The 22,421-nt window shown below is 47.5% G+C and overlaps 1 protein-coding gene across 1 annotated transcript in view; it reads right to left on the bottom strand.

The window, feature by feature from the left end:
• Positions 1–12,954: 12,954 nt before the first annotated feature.
• Positions 12,955–22,421, bottom strand: part of LOC139059500 (progranulin-like) — a 32,112-nt gene continuing 22,645 nt past the window's right edge. Inside the window, exons 5-6 of the mRNA XM_070537925.1 lie at positions 19,843–20,139; positions 12,955–13,265 (exon numbers count right to left, since the gene is read on the bottom strand). Of these exons, the coding sequence (XP_070394026.1) occupies positions 13,111–13,265; positions 19,843–20,139 (452 nt within the window). The 3' untranslated portion in view covers positions 12,955–13,110. The remainder of the gene's footprint in view (positions 13,266–19,842; positions 20,140–22,421) is intronic.

Raw genomic sequence — 22,421 nt, forward strand, 5'->3', positions numbered from 1 at the left:
AAAAAGCACTCTATATATAAATGACCGTAAACAAAGGCGCTATAACGTAAAATTATTCCAAACTTTTCTATTCCAATTCAGCAATCAGCCCACCGCGATTGGTAAAAACCTTTTTGGACCACCCGCACTTCACCTGTCTGTCACGCGACGTCACAAAAACCGCGATAGCTCCCCATCTGATATGTGTACGTGTACACACTGATTATGCATAATTCGACCGAACAAAACAAAAATAGTTATTTCTGATTCGACGCCTTTTCGCCATCGGCTATTGGTCAAAAGTTTTCGGGCTGCACCCACTTCACCTGCCTCTCACGCGACGTCACAAAACCGCAAAAACTTACACCGACAAAGTGACGTGTACGCGTTAAAGATGCATTAATGTGCCGAACAAAACTGAAATTTCTTCTGAGTAGCCGTAGGCTGCTCCGTTCGGAAAGGAATAAGAGATGGCGGCCGCCGATCGCTCCGGCACTGGCTACTCGCCCCTGCCGGAGAGCATGGGTTTATTTGCGTGTAATAAAGCTTTTTGCGTGGCCGTGTAACGTTTTCGAGAACTTTCGGCAGGTTTACGGCCTCTTTCTGCCAACTCTTCTTTGCTGAGGATCCGTTTTAGCGTCATTCTTAAGCTTCCGTTGCATGCCACCGCGATTGTCGACAAGCCACCGCAAGCTATGTAAGAGAAAGCGGACCAATCGCAGACGCCCGTACCATTCATACGGTTATCGATATTCAGTGCAGTGGCTCGGCCCCATCGAATCCCTCTCCACTTGAGCATGATCCTCGCCTCATGTGAGCCAATTAGATAAGACAAGCCGCTCAGTGCAGGCAATGTTATTCGTTTTTGAAGCAAACAAAAGTGACCTCCTATGAACGAGGGGAGCATTTTATTGGTTTGTTCAGACAACCCTGCGGGTGACCACCCGATGCTTGCGCCGGCTGTTACGCAAATTTGACGCCACGAGATTGGAATAAAAACATAGTGGTACAGTTTTACGTTATACGGCCCCAAGACAGCTGAACTGGCGTATCGAAGTTTCCCTCAAAGGGTGCTGGCGAAAATGTGATGCTCCCACGTCAAAAGAAGGCACGAACTCCTCATACGTGTTGCGCAGCAGAGCTCGAGGTCACGTGTTCGATCCCAGCCGTGGCGGCTACATGTCGGTGTGGGCGAAATACGGAAAAGCCTGTGTACTAAGATTGAGGTGCATGTTAAAGAACTCAAGATGGTGAAAATTAATCGGGAGGCCCTCACCACGGCGTGCCTCATAGTCAGATCGACCGTGGTTTTGATGCACACGCAAAACTCCAGAACTCTTCTTTTTTTTCGCTCTGCCCTGCCGCACTTCGTCGTTGTCGCCGTCGGCTCCTTGGTGCCATCACGCCTTCAGGTATAGCAATATACATCCGACTTTTCATGAGGCGAAGGCGGCGGCGAATGATCGGTTAACGTTGCCCGGTGGCGTACAATCTGGACTTCAGGTGTTCGAAAACTGCTCGTCGACAAGCGTGAAGAAGCACTTGAAACGCCAGAAAATGAATAAAAATTCACCGACGATTACGATACTTCCTAATGCTAAATTTGAGCGCAGCTCTATACGTGTTTTCATTTGGCTGACCCGCCGTGGTTGCTCAGTGGCTATGGTGTTGGGCTGCTGAGCACGAGGTCGCGGGATCGAATCCCGGCCACGGCGGCCGCATTTCGATGGGGGCGAAATGCGAAAACACCCGTGTGCTTAGATTTAGGTGCACGTTAAAGAACCCCAGGTGGTCGAAATTTCCGGAGTCCTCCACTACGGCGTGCCTCATAATCAGAAAGTGGTTTGGCACGTAAAACCCCATAATTTTTTTTTCATTTGGGTGGCGCGAAAAACCTGTCTCGTGCGGCACGTTGCAAACGGAGCGAAATGTGGCGCGACTGCCTCGCTGATAGGGAGATCGCGAGAAACAGCGAATAGGTGACGCGAGGGCGCGATTAACAGCAGCCGCCGCAAACGGACCTCCGCTAATGCAGCGCTTCGTATAGATATATAGGTTGGACACTCGCCGCATGCCATCGGTGAACAGACGACGCGCGCTACTCTGGCGCCATCTCGTAGCTATCGTCGCAGCAGAGTAGCGCTGCACTTTTCTTCTCTCGCTTTGGCCATACCCTCCTCCTCCGCTTTCTGCCTCATGCTTTCACGGTTGTCTCCTCCTCCGCTTTCCTCCTCCCGCTCTCTTCGCTTTTCATTCCCCCGCTGCGCTCCGCGTTCGCTCTTAATCCTTCGCTCTGCTCGTTCGCCCCGTTACGCCCACGACGCCGGGGCACGCCGACGCTCAACGCAGAACGGGCGCCTAAGAGATACACTCTAAAAAATCCTCTTGATGGAAGCGGGACGCTCTCGAACGAGTGACCATGGCGAGTGGATTTTTCATTCTCCTTGCGCTATGCCAAACGGATGGAAAGAACCGGGCTTTCGCTCATGAAATAAGCGCCGATTGTGGTATGGATTGTGGTACTCCTTTGTGGCATCATTAAGGAGTGTGCAATAGAAGTCGGTGGTAACTCCGTTAGACAGGATACCAGTAAGCTATCGCAGGAGACGAAAGATCTGATTAAGAAACGCCAATGTATGAAAGCCTCTACCCCTACAGCTAGAATAGAACTAGCAGAACTTTCGAAGTTAATCAACAAGCCTAAGACAGCTGACATAAGGAAGTATAATATGGGTAGAACTGAACATGCTCTCAAAAACGGAGGAAGCCTAAAAGCAGTGAAGAAGAAACTAGGAATTGGCAAGAATCAGATCTGTGCGTTAAGAGACAAAGCCGGCAATATCATTACTAATATGAATGAGATAGTTCAAGTGGCTGAGGAGTTCTATAGAGATTTATACAGTACCAATGGCACCCACGACGATAATGGAAGAGATAATAGTCTAGAAGAATTCGAAATCCCACAGGTAACGCCGGAAGAAGTAAAGAAAGCTTTGGGAGCTATGCAAAGCGGGAAGGCAGCTGGGGAGGATCAGGTAACAGCAGATTTGTTGAAGGATGGTGGGCAGATTGTTCTAGAGAAACTGGCCACCCTGTATACGCAATGCCTCATGACCTCGAGCGTACCGGAATATGGGAAAAACGCTAACATAATTCTAATCCATAAGAAAGGGGACGCCAAAGACTTGAAAAATTATAGACCGATCAGCTTACTGTCCGTTGCCTACAAAGTATTTACTAAGGTAATTGCAAATAGAATCAGGAACACCTTAGACTTCCGTCAACCAAAGGACCAGGCAGGATTCCGTAAAGGCTACTCAACAATAGACCATATTCACACTATCAATCAGGTGATCGAAAAACTTTCGGAATATAACCAACCTTTATATATAGCTTTCATTGATTATGAGAAATTGTTTGATTCAGTCGAAACCTCAGCAGTCATGGAGGCATTGCGTAGTCAGAGTGTAGACGAGTCGTATGTAAAAGTACTGAAAGATATCCATAGCGGCTCCACAGCCACCGTAGTCCTCCATAAAGAAAGCAACAAAATCCCAATAAAGAAAGGCGTCAGGCAGGGAGATACGATCTCTCCAATGCTATTCACAGCATGTTTACAGGAGGTATTCAGAGACCTGGAGTGGGAAGAATTGGGGATAACAGTTGATGGAGAATACCTTAGCAATTTGAGATTCGCTGATGATATTGCCTTGCTTAGCAACTCAGGGGACCAACTGCAATGCATTCTCACGGACCTGGAGAGGCAAAGCCGAAGGGTGGGTCTAAAAATTAATCTGCAGAAAAATAAAGTAATGTTTAACAGTCTCTGAAGAGAACAGCCGTTTACGATAGCTAGTGAGACGCTGGAAGTGGTAAGGGAATACGTCTACTTAGGACAGGTAGTGACCGCGGATCCGGATCATGAGACTGAAATAATCAGAAGAATAAGAATGGGCTGGGGTGCGTTTGGCAGGCATTCGCAGATAATGAACAGCAGATTGCCATTATCCCTCAAGAGAAAAGTGTATAACAGCTGTGTCTTACCAGTACTCACGTACGGGGCAGAAACCTGGAGGCTTACGAAAAGGGTTCTACTTAAATTGAGGACGACGCAACGAGCTATGGAAACAAGAATGATAAGTGTAACGTTAAGGGATAAGAAAAGGGCAGATTGGGTGAGGGAACAAACGCGAGGTAATGATATCTTAGTTGAAGTCAAGAAAAAGAAATGGGCATGTGCAGGACACGTATTGAGGAGGGAAGATAACCGATGGTCATTAAGAGTTACGGAATGGATTCCAAGGGAAGGGAAGCGTAGCAGAGGGCGGCAGAAAGTTAAGTGGGCGGATGAGATTAAGAAGTTTGCAGGGACAACATGGCCACAATTAGTACATGACCGGTGTAGTTGGAGAAGTATGGGAGAGGCCTTTGCCCTGCATTGGGCGTAACTAGGCTGATGATGATGATGGTGATGATGATGTGGTATAACATTCAAAGGCTCGGTATTCCGCACACAACTTTTGTGTAGATGCGCTTGTGTTGACGTTGGAGTGAAATGTGGAAAAGCACAGACGTAATTGTCGGCCATCTTATTGCCCAATCTGTATAGTCTCTGATGAGAACCGTAAAGCTGGGTCTACCACCTAACTGCTACCAAGTTTTAAACATTTTCGGAAGTTTCTTTTTGAGTTCCTGGAGCAACGCATATGTTCTTCGGAACATATGCGCAGTCTTGCAATGACGCACGTGGCTGCTTTCAAAATGAAGAAATTGGTGATTATCCGTTGGCTTTTTGTAGAGTTTTGTTATTAGGGGTCCATCGGAAATAGTAATAGTGACGACAAGGAAGTCTATTGACGATGGTGAGTAATTATGTGTGAATTTGATAGCGGGGTGTGCCTGGTTGAATGCCGCAATGAAGTTTAAGAGTTCTGTTTTGTTATGTGTCCAAATACAATATGTATCGTTGACGTAGCATATAAATCAGATAGGTTTTAGTCGTACACTTTTAAGGAACACGTCTTCGAGCACTCTCATAAAGACGTTTGCATAGCTAGGGCCTATTTTCGTTCCCATCGATGTTCCACTAATTTATACTTCTCAACCATAAATATCCAGAAAAGATGATCGATGACGCGATACACCAAGCGGCAGGACACGACCGGATGGACTTCTTAAAGAGCAGAAACAAGCCCAGAGGCTCCCAGTTGACTAATTTGATACACATTCCGCGTCTAACCCTAAGGTCTCAGGCATACTTTGCAAACACTATAACAGTCTCAGCCAGAGCGACAGGTTAAATGCCGTTTTTCCTGAGCCACCTCGTGTCGTGTATAGGCGTTCGAAAAGCATGGGTGACTTACTAACCTCTTCAAAAATTACCACCTCCAACCCGACCGGTGGCAGCCGCTGCAATAAATCACGTTGCAAGGTCTGCCCTCATATAACACCTCATTGAGTGCCACCAGCACAGCCAGCCAATTCAATTTCACAATTAAAGGCATTTTCATGTAACGTAGTGCACTTGATCGAGTGCGGCACTTGCCACATGCAATACATAGGCCGGACTGAAACACCTTTCAGGATCCGTTTTAACAATCACAGATCGCATACCAAATACCAAGAACCATCTCCCTCACATCATGCCTTGGCAAGTTGTACGAGAGAGTGGTCACGATAAGGCTACAACATTACATAGAGGATCACGAATTATACCCCCACAGTATGTTCGGATTCAGGGCGAAGCTGTCGACCCAATACGTACTATTACAAATCAAGGAAGAAGTCTTAAGCAACGTGCCCAGGAACGGAGAGAACGTGATAATGGTATTGGACATTAAAGGAGCCTTTGACAACGTGAGCCATGAAGCCATCCTAGCGGGCCTGGACGACCTAAACTGCGGCAGGAGGGTTTTCGGCTACGTCAAAGCTTTCCTGTCCAACAGAACAGCCACGATAGGGCTAGGAGAACTCCGCTCGGAGAAGTTCCATACCTCCAACAAAGGAACCCGCCAGGGATCGGTCATTTCACCAACGCTCTTTAACATAGCAATGATCGGCCTTGCGAAACAACTCAAAGAGATCGAGGGCATACACCATGCCATGTACGCCGACGACATAACCATTTGGACCAACACGGGATCACTTAAAGAAAAAGAAGAAAGACTGCAAGAGGCTGCGACCTGCGTGGAGAACTACGTGAGGGCAAGAGGGCTAGCCTGCTCCACCGAGAAATCTGAGCTGCTCAGAGTCTGGAGAGGGAAACAGAATCGCACGGTCCCGACTAGCGACGAGCTCAAGCTTGGCGTCTACCTCGAGGGAAAACTAATACCGGAGAAAACGCTCATAAGAATTTGGGGCATGTGGATACAGTCGAATCAACGCTGCTCACACATTCTCGCTCTACTCAAGACATCAACTCTTCAAGTCGCTCGCATGATAACGCGCGTCTCCCACAGACGCTCAGGCATGCGAGAGGAAGACACGCTAAAGCTGGTTAGGAGTCTGGTGATCAGCCGGGTTACCTACAGTCTCCCGTGCTACAACCCAATCAAGAGCGAGGTTCAGCAGATAGACGCGATCATACGCAAATCATACAAAACCGCGCTCCACCTACCACAATGCACATCCCCGGAGAAGCTCTTGGCACTAGGAATTCATAACACATTCGAAGAACTCAGAGAGGCACAACATGTTGCTCAGCTGCGCAGACTTCAACAGACTCCGTCTGGCAGGGAATTTCTGCAGAAGTTGGGATGCAGCGAACAGATACAAGAAACCCAAAGAACCGCGACTATCCCGGACAATATACGAAAAACAATCAAGGTGGCTCCCATTCCCAAGAACATGGACCCCAACCTACACGAAGAACGCAGGAAGGCGAGAGCCGAATACATCCAAAAGTCCCTAGCTTCCCAGGCAACAACGGTATACGTGGACGCAGCCACATACACCAGAAGGGCGAGACAGACCAACCCCAACGCAGTAGCGGTGGTGATAAACTCGGATATGCGAGAAATCGTCAGCGCATCTCTACGGGACTGCACGGTAGTCGAGGCTGAAGAAGTGGCCGTCGCTCTAGCGGCAGCGGAGGGCTATCGGACTAGGCGGTCCTTAACAATACTAACCGACTCCAAAACAGCATGCCGAAACTACATGTTCGGCAGAATAGGTCACAGAGCGCTCCGCATACTCCGCTCAGAAGATCCCCACACAGAAAACCCAGAAAAAGAACAACCAATTAGACACACGATAATGTGGACGCCGTGTCACACGGACGTGGAAGGCAACCGTGAGGTCGACAGGGTAGCTCGAGGATACACTGCATTCCGAGCACCCTCCGCCAATGACCTCGAGGAAACCGAGCCAGTCCCCAGAGAATACTCGGCTATCCTGAATCACTATAAGGGCAGCAGGAAGCGGTACCCCTCGCCGCATAGGTCTCTCACTAGAGAGGACTCCGTAGATTGGAGGCTGCTACAGACGGGTGCATATCCGAACTTAAACACCCTCAGCAAAATACAACCCACACAGTACAGTGACAAATGCCCATGGTGCCAGGACACACCCACGCTCTACCATATAACGTGGGCCTGCCAGAAAACAAATACGGCGCCAATAATACCAAACCCGAGTGCGGAGCAATGGGAAGGAATGCTCTCCAGCGACCGTCAGGACGTCCAACTAGGGCTGATCCGACGGGCCCAGCTGGCAGCGGCATCCAGCGGAGCCCTGGACTAGGGGCAGACGGCCATTGCCAAGAAGATGGAAGACACCATCTGACTCCGCGAAATTCATAGAATTTTCTAGAGCTAAATAAACGTTTTTTCTCCTCCTCCTCCTCCTCCTGTCAGATGTAAAACAGCGACAAGGTTTTTGACACAATGCAGAAACCAGATCGGTAATACAAGCGTTGTTTTCGGTTTTGCGGGACCCGCCGTGGTTGCTTAGTGGCTATGGTTTTGGGCTGCTAAGCACGAGGTCGCGGGATCGAATCCCGGCCACGGTTGCCTCGATTACCTCCATTTCGATGGGGGCGAAAACACCTGTGTACTTAGATTTAGGAGCACGTTTCCGAAGTCCGCGGAAACTACGCTGTGCCTCATAATGAGATCGTGGTTTCGGCACGTAAAATCCGATATTGGATTTTTTCTTCCGTTTTGCGGTGGAAGTTTTGCACTGGTTAACACTCCTTGGGTTAGATCTGGTATGTATACATGAATACCCAAGACTGCATTGGCCGTGGGAACTGCCGTCGTCGCCGTAGCGCAATTTGTAGTGGAACGCGCGCGTAATGCAGAGGTTGTGGATTCGACTGTCATCGTCAGCCCGCCCCCCAAGTTGAGTTTTCCCCCGTTTCCCGTTAGCTTCTCATTTTTGCACTTCAATTAGTAACTACAAATAATTTACCCTATGCTTTCCGTTTCTTGGTTATCTGGGCCTCTCGGTTCCCCTTGTCTTCGTTCAACACTTGACAACCGGCTATATTGTGCTTATGGCCTACCAATTAGTCTTTCTTGCAGCAATTAGTCTTTCATGTAGGAATTTTATCTCTTACGTTACAACCAGTGATGTTTTTTCAAGTACAAGGCTCTGTATTGTATCTAGGGCACACAGATACCTCCTTAGAGGTTTATTTTCCTTTTCCATAACGTCTGTTATTTTTTCAACAACTATTTATTATGCGTTTTTGAAAAGTTGGTAAGTTTCAAATGCCTGTCATTCTTGGAAAGCTTGTTTGCTACCAGGCTCAAAGGTGTCAAGCGGCTATTCATGTATTTCTTTTCATGACCGTTGTGATCTTGTGCTTAAAACGATCTTAATTGTGCCTGATAGTTGACTGTCTATGCAGTGCAAGCGTGTTCCTAATTATACTGAAACAAATATTCCTGCTGTAAATATATGTGTGTTTGCGTTTGTCTATTCGATATTCGATACCTACTGTTCGTATTCGATTCGTACTTTAAAAAGTCGATATTCGATCTCCTACCTCTAATATTTACATACTGAATTATGAAAGCTTAAGGTTTTCATTATCTTTAGATTGGAAGGTTACAAATACAGCACGATTCAAAAGAACACAAGCAACGTAGTTTTCCTAGCATGAAGATGCATTTAGTCTGCATATTATCCTTAAATTTTTTTGTGCTTGTCGACATACGTGGTAGCAGAACCAGATTCTATGGAACGCGCTTGGCCTCATGTTGTTAACATGGCAGTGACAATTACCCGAGCTTTGTACAGGTTAAATACCATATTTTCGCCCTTGATCTAGCTGAAGGCCTCCGTGAAGTAATGATTGGTTCGAAAGGCGTGAGAAGAGGAAGTGATTTGTTCAGTCGTGCGTGAACGAGCAAAGCCGTTCCGATATGCACGCGTCTACGCATTCGACATATGTCTTATTCATCTGCTGTGTTCTAAATCTGAAAAGAAAAGTTATTTCACTTGGTTTTTGTAAATTAGTTCTCTGACACCCTTGCCAAGCGTCTACCAATAGAATGGATTTAGTGACACCGCTGAACCTACAGCTTTTAAACACCGCGGGTTCATATAGGTTTTGTAATGTACAATCGTATGTATATTCAATAGGTTTTGTAAATAACAAATAAACTTCAATTTTGTGATCACAATGTCAAGTCTATGGTGATTACTCTGCTGTTAAGCACTATCACAATGTTAAGGCTAACAATATGAAGCCAACCGTTTGTTCATCATGGTCACGGAGCCTATGCATATCAGTCACTTGCATGTGGCTTTTGAATACCAAAGCGCGTTCTTAAAGGTCATTTTCCAAGCAATCTTTCTAACTTATAAGTCGTTAAAATATCGCCAACTGTTCATTGAAGTCACTAGAAAAATTAAACTTTGCCGCAAACAGACAAAAAAGTCATTAAATCTAGCGTCAAAATCGCTAAAATCGCAACACTGATAAAATGCCGGTAAATTATAAAAGCAAATTTGACCGTGTTTTCAAAGATGGTTAGGTTAGACGGCGCCAACAAACGCGGGATGATGCAGGTGATGGTAGAGCAAACTTGTTTTGGACAGCCTAGCGATAGCCTTCTCAGCGATGCTGGCTTGCAAGTCACGTCCCACGGGCGTCTCGCACAGCAAAGTACAGAGCAACGCGTCATCTGCTGCAGCACGTCGAGGCGAGGCCCGAATGCAGGGGATAAGTTATAAGTGAATCACACCTACGTGAGACCAATTCTGAGTGAAAACGTGGCTTCAGCTGTTGTTTTGTTGTATTTGCGCAGTGTGCAGCCGACATTGTCCACTTTCACAAGTGCGTGTGCGTAATGGGCGGATAAATTCGCCAATCCGGCAGTGGTGCACACTGGCTCCGTAAAACCAGACAGAGTTCGACAAAAACACTTCACCTTATTCGTCGCATTGCAGCAAAAGCAGCTGGAGCTCGTACTGACGTAGCTCGACGGTTGGTGCGTGCAGTCTTGCAGCCACGAATTTTATATCAAGCACAATTTCAACGGCTGACTTTGGCACAGCTGGCACAGTTGGAGACGATTAATCGCGATGCTATGCGCACAATCACAGCACTGCCCCGCATCACTCCGATACCAACCTAACAGGAACATGCCCAGCTCAACACAGTTGCAGAGCTAATTTTGCAACGTAAAAAAGCACGTGAAATAAAAAAGCAATTTATTCCGGCTGTCGCTGCGTTGCATGCTCATTTTCACCGCGGCTCTCGGATTGACAATCAGCCCTATCCAATGCCTCCCTGGGAATTCACCAGCATCACAACTAATAAGCCGACGAAGTTACGACGCAGCGATACTACAGGTACTATTGACGAACACAACATCGTCGATGCATCATGCGTTAACACCTGCAAAGTCCATACGGATGCTGCCATTCTCCCAGACGGCGGAAGGACATCATTCCTGAGTGCTACGCATAATTTCATCAGCCGCCACCAGCGCTATTTATCTTCGGAAGCCAGCGCTCTAGTAATGGAACTTCAAGCCATCCACGACGCTGTGCAAGATTCGACATCTAAGCTGCCTACCGTCAAGCAACTAGACATCTTCACGGATTCTTTAGCGGCTATTCAGGAACCCAAGAAGGTTGATAAGGCGATGGAAATCTGCAAGAGAATACACACTATGAGTAGTAAGACAGCTACTTGCGTCAAGGTACACTGGATTCAAGGCCATTCAGCGAACCCTCACAACATTGCTGCTGACCAGCAGGCACACCGCCCTCCTAATCCTGATCCTCCACCCTCCCACCCCAACTTCGTAACTCGCTGCGCGCCCGTAAAAATGTTCTCCGGCAGGACACACGCGCTCTTATCCCACCGTGTGTCTGCTCCCTCCCCCTTCACCTTACTAGGGCGGAGGAAGTTGTGCTTAGGAGGCTTCGGGCCGGGGTGGCCCTTACACCGGCTGTTGTCTCAAGGTGGAACTGGTCGCATTTACCACTGGGTGCTACGTGTCCATACTGCTCCGTTCCTGGGGTGGAATCAGATGCATACCACCTAATATGGACATGTACGGGTTTACAATCGGAACGCTCGCGTCTCCTACTGCAAGTCGGCCTCCACTACAGTGTGACAACCAGCTATGACCGCTGGATACATGACAACAGATTCCACAAAACAATTCAATTCATACACAACACAGGCCTCACAACACACATATAATACACATACACGCTCCAAGAATTATGCCTTAAGGGCAAGCCTTTATCGCAATAAATAAATAAATAAATAAATAAATAAATAAATAAATAAATAAATAAATAAATAAATAAATAAATAAATAAATGAATAAATAAATAAATAAATAAATGGCCTACTTTTCCATTTCAATATTAAGTGTAGGGGGAGGGGCACACCTCCCTCTGAACCGGTAGATACGCCTATTACAAGCACGGTGTCACGCATGTGCAGGCAAATATAAACACATCTCGCTCGATGACCACGAGCACTCGCTGTCACAACGCTGACATGATGAAGACCGCCGGCAGCGAGAAGCGAATGCTTCGTGCTGCCTCAGTTTCACCGCGAGAACATCTCTCACGACCAAATAAGCGAAAGCAGCCTTGAAAGTTCCGTGAACCTCAATTGCACTATTGAGGCTCAGTTGCACTATTGACTGACCAAGCAGCCAGAATCAATGTCTAAAGACTTGAAAGACTGCTGCAGACTTGCAGAGGTGGGGAAATTTACGAACTGTTACCGAGTAGACTCTGCGCGCTATAGAAATACCAGTAATGAGTGCGCTGAAGAACCAATGTGGCCGAGACTCCAGCCCGGACCTGGATGAACAATTCTGGGCTGTCCAGCAGGCTCACTGTGTGGCCGTGAGGCTTGGCCTTCCGGTCCCGACGTGGGAGCGGCCCGCTTAGTGATTAATTATCACTACTTGCAGGACCAAATAAAGTTTTCCTTCCTTCCTTCCATGTGCAGCTGGTGGAGGCCAGATCCCCATTATCAGTGCTTCAAGCCGCTTTGTATAGACCCGAGTGACCTTGGTTGGAACTCTAGGTGCATATATTTCCGGGTTTCAAAATTGGGGGGCGGGGGGGTGGGAGGTGGAAAGTGCCCCGCTTGTCTCCCTGGTAGATAGGCCTATGTACATATTTTTGTGTGCGCTTTAATGACTGCAAGTTGATCAATCTGGGCACAAAAGAGGTGGGTGAATTGGTTCCAGGTATACATAAAGGTGTGTGAAACAATGATTAGCTCAAACGTAACAGGTATGCAGGGACACCTTTCCTGATGGCAGTGGTTATTTTTCCAAGTACGTATACTTCTTCATGAATGAAAATAAAAGTAAGAAATACCAAATATATATGCAACGCAGTTGCATGTATTTCGCGATTGTATGGGGTGCGTGGTTCCATTTCGGCAAGTGGGGAAAATATCAGCGCTTGTGTCCCGTCCTTCATACTTTGTGGTTGCATGTGTTCGCGCTGTAACAATTTTTATGTCAAGTATGCACCAACTCGCCCAGAAAGAAGTTTTAATGAGGGCGAAAATATTTACAACCATTTCACACTTGTAGCAGGAACCTAAGCGGAGCAAAATTGCACTGTATTCCTTGGATGTAATCGACGACGTGGGTATAGCTACAGGGACGGCACCCGTAAGAGAGGCAATGGCGTTCAATCGACGCACTCGGTGCCCGGCGGACATCCCGAAATGCCCGAGGCGCAGCACACCCCTCCTGGGTACGGGGAGCACCGGTAGGCCCCGTACTGGTCGCGGCAGCACGAGCCCGAGCTGCACACCATCCACTGAGGGCACGGCACCGAGGGGTCTGCGCCAAATAAGACATGCGGTTACCCTGGGAAACGCGATAGTTCAGACACACCGCCGACACCGCAGCAACCGATAGACATGGCACGTGTGGTTTTATGTAGAAGGGTGCAGATGTGACAATATAAACAATTGCGCAGATATGGCCCCGTAGGCCGTGTCTGCTCCATAGGGCCATATACGTACACGTCCCCATATGCCACCTACGTATGCAGTTCACACTTACTTATTTATATTTTTAAAGTAAATAAATATATGTATCTCTATTATTATTTAGGCGGTCATCGAAGGTGCGCCACTGGTGCATGGGGCTAATGTCCGAGTCGCGGTTGAGGATTCGGAAAACGCTGTCGGTCGGGCAGCGGCATAGGAGGAAAATGCCGTCGGTCGTGAAGCGGCATAGATGGCGGCAAAAATGTCGGTGGTCGATGCATAGAGGGCTGCAGGGGCGTTTGTGGACGAGATCGGGAAACTGGTTCAGCGTAAGTGAGAGGAGCCGTGACTGGTGTCTGCTCAACAGCTGGAGGAACGGCTTGAGATACTTGTTATTGAAGTCGCGGATCGTAGGATGCAAAGCAGGTGGTGGTTCCTGGACAGAAGATATCAAAGATATCTGGCGGGCGACCTCTGCGCGAACGAATTCCTGAATTTTTACGAAGAGAGCAGCATGGTTGTCGTCGACTCCAAGGCTTGATAGAGAGTCGGCGGGCGGGGTGGGACATCGGGTGTGAAGCCGTTGCCTGCGCAACTCGTCGTAACTCCGGCACAATTCTATCACTTCAGCGACAGTGTGAGGACTCTTCGATAATAACATTTGAAATGCGTCGTCCTGAATACCCTCCATTATATGTTTGATCTTCTCCTTCTCTGACATCAACGCATTCACCCGTTTGCAAAGGTCGACAATGTCCTCAGTGTAGCTCGTGAAGTTTTCTCCGGCCTCTTGGGATCGCGTGCGCAAACGTTGTTCTGCACGAAGCTTTCTTACTGCAGGCCGACCGAAAACTTGGGTAAAGTTGGTCTTGAAAAGCAACCACGAAATGAGGTCGGCTTCATGGTTTAGAAACCATAGTTTCGCAACGTCCGTAAGGTAGAATGCGACGTTTCTCAACTTGGTAACGCCGTCCCACTGGTTACGGGCACTCACTCGCTCATAAGACGAGATCCAATCTTCAACGTCTTCGTCATCTGTGCCGGAGAAGATAGGGGGATCTCGCTGACGCAAGGCACCGGCACAAACCAAGGTGGCCGGCGCCGTTGGAGGAGCTGGAAGAATGCGTGCGTCGTCGGGCATGATGGTGGGTAGAGTGCGACTCCGAAGTTCCAGGGGGGTCGAAACCCAGCACCTCCACCACTTGCTAAGAGATTTATTAGCAACGGGCGCGAACGGGTAGCCGTCACAAGCGTTCGGCGAAAGACAGCAACCACGAGCTCATGCCGCTAGCGATGGTGCTGTGGCGCAGGCAGGCTACTCTTCTTCGTTATAATATATTCATTGCAATAAACAAGATATCCATATAATCACTATAGCCTCGTCCGCCCATTTCGAGGAGGAGGAAACCATTATCGCTTTTGAGTTATAAGCCGCATACTTTGAGCCATCCATAGCTTTGGCCCAAGCAGGAAAGACTATATACAGGTTGTCCCAGATAACTTGAGCCAAAGTTTTAAAAATGAAAGGCATTCCGGACGCGAGTTGAAACGAATGCATGCTGTTGGCTCTGACCTATAGAGCTACTCAGGCTATCTTTTATTTTCCCTTAACTAATTGATTAGGTATGTCTCATTAATAAACTTTTTAAGTATTGGCTGCAGGCCCCAAGTATGATACGCAAAGTTGCAGAGCACCTTGAGAAACCTCTCAATTGTTTCCAACACGATATATTTCACGTGGTCCTCTTTCTCCGCGTTCCAAAGAAAGCCCGCGAAATATGAAAAAATACCACGTCATGGAGCGCTTGCGCGCTGTTATTGTGCTGCTCTCAAGCGCGCGATGGATGAACGAGGTCGGCAACGCTCGGTCAGCAGCACGCATTTGCACCGTCATGCGATAAGAGCCGCATGCCCAGATACCTACACCAGGCATAACGCTCTGTCGCAGGCCAGTCTCGCTGCAGCCGACCTTGTTCATGCATCTCACGCTTGAGAGTAGCACAATAACACAGTGTAATCGCCCCGTCATGCGGTATTTTTTCATATCTCACGGGCTTTCTTTGGAACGCGAAAAAAGGGACCACGTGAGATATATCGTGTTGGAAAAAACTTATTGAGAGGCTTCTCAAGGTGCTCTACAACTTTGCGTTTCATACCTGGGGTCTGCAGCCAATACTCAAAAAGTTGATTAATTAATGCGTCTGGAAATGTCCAAAACTTCCGTCTGGACGAGGGCTGTTCGAGAATGGCACCGAGGACCAGCGGTTGCGACAGTATCGGGCGACGTGACCAACGTGGCGACAACTGAAGCAAATAGGTCGGTCATCCGGTGTTCGCCACTCAGCCATGTTGCGAGAACCTCGATCGAGGGATCCATTGATTTTGGGTATGCACGGGCGAAGGACGGTCGGTTGGCCGGGAACTGGCCACGGTGCAAACTGACTGAAAGCCGACATTGGCGAGATCTTGGCGCACTATAGCATGAACAAGGGGAACCATAGGAGCGTATGTATCGTTGACAGGCGGGTACAGAGCCGCTGGACACATGGCTTCCATATCACGGCGCACGATCTTCGTCAGCGGCCCTGAAGGCTGCTGCTGCCGCGAAGGAGAGTTCCGTCGGTCTTCACAAGACGATGTTGCAGCCGTGTTGGGAAGCCAACGACTTTTGACCTGCGGCTTTTGACCTGCGGCTTTTGACCTGCTTGAAGTATTTGAACTGCGTGATAACGTCAGTACCCGAAGTACAGTTCTTACAAATCAATAAATTGAAGGCGTCATCGGCGATATCTTTTAAGGAATGCCTGAGTTTGTCAGGCTCTGGAATTTCAACGTCGGCCTTGCGGCATAGAGTGCCAGCACGTCTTGTATATAAGCGACACAACCTTCGGTGGACGTTCGAACTCGTAATGCCAACTCTTTGTTGCGACAACCTTCCGACTATATCGTTTTCCGTGGAGATCTCGCAGCTTCTGCTTGCAGGTCTCTCAGTGAGAAAGTTCTTCGTGGTTTTGAAACACACTGGCGCTGTTCCCGCCAAGTAGCAAATTATGTTCGTCAGCAATCGCTGTGGAATCAAATTTGTTGTGGCTGCTCACCCGCTCATAAACCTCCAGCCAGTCGTCGACGTCGGCACCATCGGTGCCTGCCGCAGAATGTTCCTGGATCACGCGGATGCGCGAATACGACAGTTGACGCAGGCGTTGCCGAACCGGGCACCGTCTCCTGCGACATCGATGAAAGATGAAGCAGCGGCGACTGTGAAACTCCGTTCGAAGTCGTTACCCAGCACCTCCATCAAACGTTACGAAAGGAAGCCCGATGCACAAATATATGCAATTATTTGCATGGGAAAAGTTAGCGGTAAACGCGCAGGCTGATACAAAGGTAAAAGCTCCAGGTAGGGTCTGCCTCTTCCTCTTCGTCTCTCTCTTGAGCACACGATCCTATCCAAATGCACCGTAAGAACATATGTAGTAGTTTTTTCAGGCCACTGCAGGCTTGGGCCCACTCTTAAAAAAAAAAGAACCCTGGCTACGTGCTTGACCTCTCGTTAAATAGGCTTGTCCATAAAGTGTCCATATATCTTGGGCACCCTAGCAGAAGTGCGCCGTCCCCAGCGATCCCTGTCTCGAAGAGCAGCACAATGCTAAGAAAACTTAATGACATGCCGTCGGCTGCGAAAGAATAAGCAACCTGTGCAAGCGCCATGCATATGGCCTCTGAGTTTTAAGGCAGCTGCGTTCAGTACATGCAAGGATGATTATGTCAGTGAACTTAACTAAAGTGCTACGCCATGCAGGCCTAAATTTGTAGGCTTTCCACGAAAAACTGAGAGGGGCATCTAGGCGAAAGAACGCCTTTGTATACTTGCATCTTCTCACTATGGTTCACTTGATTTGGAAGCCTGTGAAACAAATGGCACTGCAGATATGACGATTGTAATTCGTGCACCTCAATAGATGGCGATGCGCAAGTTACTCCATGATCACGCACAGTGATGCGCAGTCTGACTGCAATATTGAGCGGTAAAGTGGAGCTTGTTGGAGACAGAAGTCGGCACTACAACTTGGAAAAGCCGTTATATAGAAATCATGCTGTTTCAATTTAGTTTTTAAAGCGAAGCTTTATGTGGCTAGGCGGAACGAAAATGCATCTGTCCGCGCCTGTGTGCAGAAAACTCTTCTGCCGGAACCGCAGGCGCATGGGCGGAAGAACCCTGCAGGAGAAAAGGTAAATGCAAGGGGAGAGAGAATGGCTTGGTTTAAGGATGACGGAGGTACACTATCGCATCAACGTGCACGGTAAGGTGGAAACAGAGCATCCGACGGAGCGAGCGCAGTAGCGCAGGCGGGCCGCGCTCAACAACAGTAATAAAAGAGAAAGAGAGGCGCGTGATTGCTTGCTTGCTTGTTCCGTGCTTGCGGCGTTTGCCCACTACTGGGGATTGGCCAAGAAGTCGGCGGTTAAAGGTTAAACGTTATAGGAAAGTGGAGAGAGAGAAACTTAAACGGAAAATTAAATCGCGACGATTTCCTGCGCTACTGTAGTGACGTCGTCGTTCTCCATCGCAGCCGAGCGCGCGAGCCGCAGTTTCCCTCCAACATCGACATGGACATGCGGAGAGTAGTTAGTACCCCCTGATAGCAAGCCGCGCAAGAAGAAGGACGCAGGAAACAGAACCGCGAGTGCGCTGTGAGGAATTTTTCTCAGGGAAAAGGGGGTGGGGGGGTGGGAAGGATTGCAATGCACTTGACCGGGACAGGGAGGAGGCGAATGTTGTCACACGTTGTTTATGCGACGTGCCCATGGTGCACAGAAATTTCGGGGGAGGGGGCGGTCACGTGCCCTGTTGCCTCTCCCTCGCAGCTGGCTCTAGACCAAACATCTTAACGCTTACAGCCGCGTCTAGAGCAAGCCCACTTAACCTCGATCCCAGTCACCATCTGCTAGCGCGCCTCGCGCAGGGACTGCGGGTTTGACGACGTGACGGGTCATGGCGAGCAAGTGCACAGACTGCAAACATGCGATGAAGAACGAATGAGCGCTGTCGAGCAGTTCGTTCGCCTGTCCCTGCAGTCCGCTGCGAGTGCCTACGAGCGCTGAAAATTCTGGACCCGTATTCACGTGCACAAACACAAAATAATATTAAGCTCGAATAATTTCTAAGAGAATAATGTAGCCAATCGTGATGCGGGACATATATCAATGAAGGAAGTCAGCCTATGGCAAAGCGTGCTTACGAACGAAAATATTTTTGGATTCTGTCCCTGATCCATATAGGGCGGAAATTCGGTCTATTTTGTTATTCGTGATAACAGTGCACAATATGAAAGACGGAACATATAAAAGAACAGCGCTGTGCATGTCTTCTTCCGTGTTCCGTCCCTCGTTTGACACGGTGTTATTACATTATTAGGGCCTGGTTAATTCTCAGGAGAAAAGAAGATGGGGGATGAACCCTCTTAAATTTTACGGAATTTTTTTAAGATGGCCTGTTGCAGCGAAAAGAGTTCTTGACATTGTGCTGGATTATTGAGAGAGGCGGACATCAGTTGCACATGAAATCGACTTATATATTCAATCATTTAGCGTTCCCCAACTAACTTCTTAATTAATTGCTTTAGGGCACATATTTCAATTTACGATTTGAAGCCGCTGAGCTTGCAAGACGTATCCACTTGGAATTAATTTGTAGGATGAAACCGCTCTGGAGATCTGCGCCATCAAACTCGCTGTAGAAATACACTGTTGTTCCACTTACTTCTCAACAAAACTTTGTTATATGCACTGAAGCAGAAAAGTATGTGAAACGCCTATTTCTTCCTACATTTTGAAAAGCAATATCTCGAAACTTGTTCCATTCCGAAGATCCCTTTCAAGTGTACACGTCTTGCAAGCTAACCACGTACACTTCGTATATCGCAATATGTGCCGTAAAGTAATTAATTATGAAGTTAATCTGGGGAATGATAATTAGTGAGTGCTTGTTAATTTGTTGAATGTGTGTTCCGGTCCGCCTCTTCGAATAATCTAACTCAAGGATAAGAATTGTGCTATCTGCCACAGGCGATCTGTAAAGGTTCCTGAAAACTCAAAAATTATCCAACCGTGTATTGCCTTTTAAAGGAACAGGAATCAAGCAAGCAAGGTTCTACATACTTTTTGTGCCCAAGGGGCCAAGCATGAACAGCAAAGGCACCCCGAAACCTATGACGTCACCCGGAGTTGAGCTTATGGCGCGAAATGAAAGAAAATGAAGCTTCATTACGCGTTTCCGCTAAGTGAGCGATAATAGCGTTTTGATAGAACAATTTACCATTCCTAACTGATTTAGTGTTGCTCCTTAGATCTCCTATCAACTATCGAGCTCAGCAGCTTCATGAAGATGACTGCGATGGCAAGCAGGACGCCTCGCCACTCACATGTGTCCGAGGGCACACTGTCTAGGCTGGGGTACTTTTTGGAGGCGAGGACCGTCCGTCCGCGTTCGTCGTTGAGCGACCGGCACTGGTGACCGGCTTGGTTGTCGAAGCGCTCGCATCGCGTTCCTTTCGGGCAGCAGTACTCGACGCCGACGCAGCACTGGGCCTCCTCGTGGGGGCAGCAGGCGTAGCTGCGACCGGCTTCGGCTGAAGAGGGCTCCGACGAAGAGGAACGGGAGGAGCAGCAGGTGGAATTCTGGTGGCAGTAGGTGCCGTCGGGGCACTGAATCCACGGTGCTGCGAATGAGGATGGCAAGCAACACACGATCACCTCTGTGGCACGAGCCTTCCGCATTGCGGGAAAATTTGACGATTGGCATATATCTATTCGTCGCGTACGATCGTTTTTCTCTGGCTTCCATGAAAACAGAGCCGTCGCACGCCAAAGGTCCCACCCACCGATGTCGCGACTCAGTCGCAATACATCCCGCCAAATGAATCGCATTAGATTCTACGCAGCGCTGGAACCTACGGACGATCTTACTGCTCAATAGCAAAACATCACGCCGATTAAGCATCAGCGTAGTTAACCACAACGTAGACATTTTTGTTTCATAACTACGCTAATTTAGGGCGAAATACGACTGCTTGCTCGGAAAACATTAAAAGTATACTCACAAGCGGCGACTCTAAAGCAATACTTAAACCGAGCCTAATGATGTTTTGCTATTCTGAAGCGTACTTTAGTCTATTTTCGTACAATAAAATAACATAACTTTTCGTTGTGGAATCGAATGTCAGTGTCGGATACCACAATATAATGTTTTATTCTGTACAATGCAGTGTGCAAAACTCCGAACTATTCGCAGAATACCACATTGTCAGTGCAGCAATAGAAATCATGTTATCGTTATAAAGATGCACATAAAAGGCCTCTTTATAAGACGGCTTTCGTGCATACAACTTCCTAATGTATTAGTTTACAATTAAAAACAAAAATAGCGGATAATCGAGAAGAAAGCAACAGTTGTCTGGTTTTACTTTTTGCCTAGTTTATTTGTCCCACCCATTCAATGTGAAATACTCTAAATTTGCCTACAACAACGCAGGAACCCTACCTTCAACGACGTTCCGGCAGATCTGAAGAATAAAGATTTCAAACAATTAAATGTGTTCCAGTTCACCCTTTCGCACCTTTCCAACTGTTCATGTCTGCGATACCCTATAGTGCTTCCTCAAAATTTGATGGCGTCAAGTTTGTTCAAGCGGGCCGTATCGCTTCTACTTGTCTTTCTACTACTGTTGACAGTTTTCTACTAGCCATCATCAGCATTTTGTGTTTCCCCCATTTTCCGCTTTTGCCTTGCCCGTGCGAAACGCTCCGCCGCTGTGCAAATGCCTTTGTTTTGTTTGTCTGTTGGGGACATTTTTGGTATACGAAACTAACGCGAATAAACGCATCAAGTTAAATACACGCCCTGTCCCCATGGCCTGAACCCACCGTGGCCGCAGCTCACTGCGAACCACGGGTTGGGGCTCGCAGTTACAGATCTGACTGTTTGGGCTGCTTCGAAAGTGTTAGCTAGCGACTGCCGCTTCGCTGACATCGTGCGACCCAGGGAAAAGCCATGACCGCAAGCGAAAACTCGAGTAATATCCCTATAACACACAGGGTGTCCCAACTACCATGCACCACGATTTAAAAATATGCAAATGACACATAGATTGACAGAACCAAGGTAAAGTCGTTTGCCGTCGCTTTGAGACACATATTTTGCACACTGCTTATTTAATAAATATTAATTAATTAATTAATTAGTTTCTCTAATATTATAATGAGATGAAAAGTGTCAATGAGAAAATTGTAGAGCAACAAGAAAAACTGCCGATATAGCTTTCTGTTGCTCAATACGTACTACATAAATGCAGCATGAAAGAAGCCCGTGAATACACGCGAAGTGCCTCGAGCGGACAATCGCGCAGCTGGCTGCTGTATTATATACCTATATTCGCCCACTTTCATTCCCCCCCTCCTTCATGATTTTCTACATTTTAATTTCAACCATAGCTAATTCTGCCTATCTTTCCCTTAGCTTCATTGTCTGTTTGCTTTATGCAGTATATATATATATGTATGTATATATATATATATATATATATATATATATATATATATATATATATATATATATATATATATATATATATATATATATATTGTGCTCACTGTTCATCACTATCATCTTCCGCTATTTAAAAGGTGATAGAAACGGCTGCTTCAGAAGTGGTGGCGGTGAGAAACCTGTCCCCCGACCTCTCGATGTTTGTCACTGGGGCTCCGCCCGGGTCGCCGCATACCACAGGCGTCCTCCGTCATATCGCAAGACGAACAACCACCTTCCAGAGCACATTCCAGAGAACGAAAGACGACGCACCTAAGATGATGACATATGTACAGATCAAGACGAGGGAAGTTATGAACAGTGCTCACAACCTATATGTAGCTTGAGATAACCTATTGAAAACACAAGTAAAAATTGTCGCAAGAACCACCAGAAATGAGTGTGAAGGTCAGCGAT

The sequence above is a fragment of the Dermacentor albipictus genome, chromosome 1 (assembly GCF_038994185.2).
Source record: "Dermacentor albipictus isolate Rhodes 1998 colony chromosome 1, USDA_Dalb.pri_finalv2, whole genome shotgun sequence".
In the NCBI taxonomy this organism is placed as follows: Eukaryota; Metazoa; Arthropoda; class Arachnida; order Ixodida; family Ixodidae; genus Dermacentor; species Dermacentor albipictus.